Genomic DNA, 6,000 nt, shown 5'->3' with positions numbered 1-6,000 from the left:
AAATAAAAATTCTTTCCTTTTCCTTTAAATCCTCGCTCGTCTGGCTTATGCTACTCTGAGCAATGTCTGAACTTTGTATTTTGAGCACTTCTTGCGTTGTTTTTGCCTCTTCACGATGACTCACTTGCTTTAGTCCTCAGTTGTAATTCGCTTTGGATAAAAGCGTCTGCTAAATGATTAAATGTAACTTAATTAAGCTGAACTGTGAATTAAAGCACCTCTAATAATGCACCACAACTAAACACATATGCTGTATACTTGCTTAATATACTTCCTGAATCCAGCTATAAATAGACATAAATAGATATAAGGAGAAGGATTTCCATGTATAACGTGTATATTCCGTTCTGTTTTGGTTTTGCTTTCACACTGTTTGCTCTGTTCCCTGTGTTCTGTTTGCCTGTGTTCATAATTAGTTCACGGATACTCATTCACTCTCCTGTTAATCATTGATTATTAGATTCTGTTCAAGCTCAAGGACACGTCACAATAACAGTGAGGAACAAACAGTGAGTTCAAACATAATAAATGGACAGTAGACATTTGCCCAGTCCAAGACATGAGCAATTGCAGTTGCATATTGTATTCAGTTGAATAGAAACAAATATGAATTATATGATCAATAAGTTATGACATGTTTTAACATTTTTTTTTAGAAGTTATACAAGATTCAACTCATTTTAAGTCAGTTTGATGTAATTTAGGTTGAAATGACTTAAATATCCAAGTTGTATTGAACTTAAAAATTTATGGCAGCAACTTATTTTTTACATATTCCTGTGTTTTGAGTAATTTTGAATTATGAAATAAAGACTATTTGAGTATTCTCCTTCGTTGTGCGATTTGACCAGCTTTAAATGTGAAACTATGTTTCCAGAACTCAAATGTATGATTAAAGCTGGAATTTGACAGCACATTAAAGTCCATCATGTCTACTATTTTAACCCCTTATGCAACCAACATCTCAATAAAATTTCACTTTATTTGCTTGTCTTTTATTGCTTTGGCATGCAGCTTAGTAAAAAAAAAAGCCATGTCACTTTGCTCAACACATCCGAGTACAAAGGTCAAAGGTCTGCCTGTTTGACCTCTCAGGTTAAATAACCACAGATCCATGTGTTTTTATGTAAAGTTTAATAATAATAAAAAACAGACTAATAAATAGGTTTTAGTACTGCTTCATTAATTTCTTGTAACACAGAAGTGCGTTATGCCCTATTTTACATGTGGACGTGGCACATCTGGTCTGGTTCACCCTGGATATTTTACCCACTGTGCTTAAGATTACCAATACGATAATATTTACCTATTACTAGGTAAGAATCATCGCTAGTAGAACAAAACACAAAATATTATCCCGACAGCACTGTTAAAATACTTCCAGTGTCTTATTCCAGGAATGTCCATTTGTTCACATAACAGTTTGTAATGGTCTAAATGCTTCTCGACACACTATGTGCTGTAAACCTGCAGCTTTGTGTCATTACATAATCACTGTGCTTCATTAATTTGCATGTTGTCATTAAAAAAAATACATTTAAGACATTTTGAAAGCAATGATGTCAGTAAAACCTTTTTTAAAAATGAAATCATTAGGGTCCATCCAGTTTCATTATTACTTTAGGAGGAGCTGGAAAATTACAGTGTCCTGTATATTCACAGTATATGGATGAGTTATTATTTATATTTTTATAAAACCGTCTTAATTCATCTTTTTCTCCTCGAGTCCATTAGAGGTTTGGTGCTTTGGAGTTGTGCTTTTTCCTGAAATGGCTGGGATCACTTTGTCAAAAAGAAGCAGAGAGCCTGTCATACCTGGAATGAGTGGAAAACCAGCATGAACCTCTGAATATACTGGTGAAACACGGAGAACTGCACATTTCTCGCTGTTATTAACAAATGTACTATATGAGTGAACATCCATGGGCTGTATCTGGTTTGGTTTGGTTTGTGAGTATATAAACATTTAGAAAGTATTCTCAAACATTCTGCTGCAGTTTTAGTTTTTCATGAGTATCATGCAAATGTGTTTTTATTCTGGATATATTTTGGTCACACTTTACAATAAGGTTAATTAGTTAACATTAGTTAATGTATTAACTAACACGGACTAACCACCATGAGCAATACATTGTTCCAGTATTTTTTAATCTTTGTTAAATGTTAGTTAATAAAAATACAGTTGTTCATTGTTTGTTCGTGTTAGTTTAGAGTGCATAAACTAATGTTAACAAATACATCCTTTGATTTTAATAACATATTAGTAAATGTTAAGATTATTATTATTAACTAAGATTAATAAATGCTGAAGAAGTATTGTTCATTTAGTTCATGTTAACTAAGGTAGTTAACTAATGAACCTTATTGTAAAGTGTTACACATTTTATTGTTTTGTCTTATTATGTGTTATTACTTGTGAAGTGTTTGACAGGATACTTTTTTCTACCAAATCACAACAATATTTTTTTTTTTATGGATCAGGCCTTTAAAGGTCAAAGTATGTAATGTTGTAATCATGCTCACCTAATATTGGTCCCATCCAGTACACAAAACCATACTCTGCGAAAGTGTTTCCAGGACAGTGGAAGAGTATTGAGAATGCCAGTGCTGGGTTGAACACAGCTCCGGTGAGATGTCCACCTTTAAAACACACAGTAGCTTCCTGAACACAGTTGCACTGCAATTATAGCATATGAATGTTACTGAAATATCAATAGACAAGATCTGCATGCTTTAAAGAACAGACAGACAGACAGACAGACAGATAGACAGATAGATAGACAGATAGATATAGACAGACAGACAGACAGACAGACAGATAGATAGATAGATAGATAGATAGATAGATAGATAGATAGATAGATAGATAGATAGATAGATAGATAGATAGATAGATAGATAGATAGATAGATAGATAGATAGATAACTTTGATTTGACAATAAAAACACTGTCTGGTGGTCCTGAATAGTTATTATATTTGAACCATGGTACTATCGTGGAATTTTAGATTAGTGCACACACCTGCATAGACTAACATGGTGATGACAGCGGCTATTGCATGAACCTGATATTTCTCCTCCACTTTGTCCTGGTTGGACAGCGCAGAGTGGAATACAAACGCGCAGCTCAGCTCCACCGCGGCGGCCTGCAGCAGAGGGACATGAATGGGGCTGTTCGTGCATTTAAAGTCCATCAGTGTGTGCAGTTCATGCAGGTCAGAGAGCGCCAGTGACCACAGGCGAGGCATCACTAGCCGTGCCACCACAGCCGCGAGCATCTGGCATGAAATCTGTGCCAATGCGCGTCTGCGCGTGAGAGTCCCGCGGGAGAGCAGCTCCAGAGAGCCGGTGGGGCTACAGATCGCACCGTGGAAAGAAAGCATGTGGATCACCGAGATGAGGTACGTGAGGGTAAGTCCGATCTGCGGCTCCAGTCCGCCCACTTCCGCGAGCAGAACTAACTCGTGCGTGCACGCGCACAACTGAAAAGTGGAAATAAACTCCAGCACATAGGTGATCCAGTTACGATTTGGGAATAGATATGAAGCTGTCCTTCTCGCCACCTCGCTAAAACCTACAATTCCCACCAGTAAGGACAGAGAGACGGCGAGATTGGCCATCTCTGCCAGCTTCGTCCGGCCTCGCAACGAATAATCCTGCAAAACTCCTGTCAGGCAACTTTAAAGCGGTTCCACCTTTGCGCAATTTACCCCGCCTACTACAATTCAATCTGTGCAGGTACAATGGCAAAATACCTGACTCATGATGAACAGGGCTGGACTGGGACAAAAAATCGGCCCTGGCACTATGACCACCATAAACACAAGCGATCTTTGCACGTCCTTGAATATGTATAGCCTATTCCTTAAAATCACTAATGCCATGTAATTCGATACATAGTGACAATTTAACTATAGCCTCCACAGTGATGAATCCTAACTATCTATAAACTGCATTGGCATATAGGTGAAACTCGAAAAATTTTAATATTGTGCAAAAGTTCATGTATTTCAGTAATTCAAATTAAAAGGTGAAACTAATATATTTAGTATATATAACTATATACATATGCATGGTTATACTTTTCAGAAGGCTGACATTTTTTGTATTTAAAATCCTTTTTTTAAATTGATTTCCTGTAATATTCTAATTTTCTGAGATTTTGAATTTTTGGTTTTCATAAGCTGTAAGCCATGATCATCAATATTATAACTTTTGCACGATATTCTAATTTTTCGAGTTTCACCTGTACCAGTGTTTCCCACAGGATCATTCGTAAATCTGTGGTGAGTGGACCTCTTTCCCTCTACGGGGTTCGAGGGCATGCTCCCCCATAAGAAAATTTTGTGCTTTTTAATGTTAAATTCATTAAAATGGTGCACTTTGAGATTTCAAAATTAAGAGCTCCAACCCATATTCAGTGTGCAAATTGAACAAAGGAAACCTCAAAACTCTTCTAGTTGTGATAAAGTGTCTGTCTACATTACACGACTACATAATAATAGTTATAATATTAATCCCATGACAGTAATAGCCATATATTGTAAAACAAATGCACTGGAAAAATAAAAGAAACTTTCATATTGTACTAATTTCTATACTTGAAAGAGTTAAACGCATATCTTTGACGGAAACTGCATTGAGCTTCTATTTTGGCGGAAAACATGGTTTCCGTTGGTTGAAGTTTGGTTCTTTAAGAAATTTATAGCACCCTCCATATCCCTCCTCGTCTCCTCTCTCCTCCGTCCTCCATCCTATGACCCGGAAACCGATCGAGCTCAGCCATCTTGAAGGACATCTAATTTCTCTAATTGCACCGCGAGGAGTCGAGGATCGAGGATGAGGTTTCCTGAGGAGTCATGAGCGAGGATACACAGGTGTATCATATGCGGAAGTGTTTTATCGACTAAACTGATGCACACATAAATTCTCCTCCCCCTTCACGTCGGTCACAATCATTTGAATTTATACTTTACCTTTGCAGTTTATATAAACCACACATCTCACATATTTCAACAGTGTATCTTGCTTTATTATTATTTATTACTAATTTCTTAAATAACCAAACTTCAACAACATAAGGGCAGATCCTTTGAGCGCAGCCGATGGCGATGTGAAGTGACGCTCAAGTGATCAAGTATTCCAATGTATAAAAAAACTTTCATTCGATTCCTCCGTCCTCATTTTATTTCCTTGCAGCCTTCCCTCGCGTCCTACAGGGGGTGGAGCTGAGACGCGAGGAAAGGAAGCGAGGATGCACAAATAAGAATTGAGAAGTGTTCTGAAGTAGCCTAGTTCTGTTTACCGCAGTTCTCTTTTTTTGTTTTGTTTTTTAAGTATGAGATGTATCGGCCCAAAAAGCACGTCGGCCCACCGGGGAAAGTGCCCGGTCTGCCCGATGGCCAGTCCACCCCTGTCATAACTGCACATCTCCTGTGAATACAGAGGCTTTCTGTAAGCCTCCTTGGTAAGCCGTCCTGCTTAGGATTCAGGACACTTTAGGAGTCGTCTTGGTAAGGTCTTCGTCCTCATAGCTCAGCTAGGCATGCTAGATTGCTAAGGCTCTCTGAAACCCAGGCTCCCAGTAAAGCGTTCAAGTCCTCCTGAGTTCGTATTTATGAGGTGGGAAGTCATGTTTACGACGTCATGTGCGTTCAAGTCATTTTCGTCGGAGTAAGATGGAGTACTTTCTCTTAATTAATTACACAAAACTACAGCAAGGTTCTTAAAATCTACTTCCAGAAAATAAAGAACAAGGAATGTGCATCAGGTGTGTTTTGCTTTTGTATGTTTTTAATTAATTTATTGAAGACACTGTAAACTTTGTTACATATTATATTGATATATTATAATATCATATTCTGTGCAGGCAATTAACTTACTTCGCTGTAAATATTAAAGTCTAGAAATATTACTGCTAAAAATACCTTTTGTATTATTCCGCCATGTTTCTCACTGACACGCCCCCAACTCGTAAAGATCGGGGCCTAAAGAAAATCA

At 37.5% G+C, this 6,000-nt stretch overlaps 1 protein-coding gene across 1 annotated transcript; it reads right to left on the bottom strand.

Annotated features, from left to right (window-relative positions):
- Positions 1 to 1,702: 1,702 nt before the first annotated feature.
- On the bottom strand, positions 1,703 to 3,639 carry LOC130083743 (aquaporin-11-like). Its single transcript, XM_056248751.1, has 3 exons — positions 3,023 to 3,639; positions 2,524 to 2,640; positions 1,703 to 1,815 (listed from the first exon to the last, which is right to left on the bottom strand). Exons 1-3 carry the CDS (start codon positions 3,618 to 3,620, stop codon positions 1,703 to 1,705), a joined length of 828 nt encoding a protein of 275 aa, XP_056104726.1. The 5' UTR covers positions 3,621 to 3,639.
- Between the last annotated feature and the right edge of the window lie 2,361 nt (positions 3,640 to 6,000).

Source organism: Rhinichthys klamathensis, unplaced genomic scaffold (assembly GCF_029890125.1).
Source record: "Rhinichthys klamathensis goyatoka isolate OS25496 unplaced genomic scaffold, OSU_Roscu_1.1 h1tg000058l_1, whole genome shotgun sequence".
NCBI classification, from domain to species: Eukaryota; Metazoa; Chordata; class Actinopteri; order Cypriniformes; family Leuciscidae; genus Rhinichthys; species Rhinichthys klamathensis.
Note: the sequence above shows the minus strand (reverse complement) of the source record. Positions and strands in the feature narration are given on the sequence as shown.

Bases quoted from the DNA above. Each gene is read 5' to 3' on its own strand.
- LOC130083743 (XM_056248751.1), bottom strand. From the start codon at position 3,620: ATGGCCAATCTCGCCGTCTCTCTGTCCTTACTGGTGGGAATTGTAGGT. The intron at 2,641-3,022 runs GTGTGTGCACTA...TGTGTTTTAAAG, and splicing joins CACCATGTTAGTCTATGCAG to GTGGACATCTCACCGGAGCT. The intron at 1,816-2,523 runs GTGAGCATGATT...CACTCATTCCAG, and splicing joins CTGGATGGGACCAATATTAG to GTATGACAGGCTCTCTGCTT.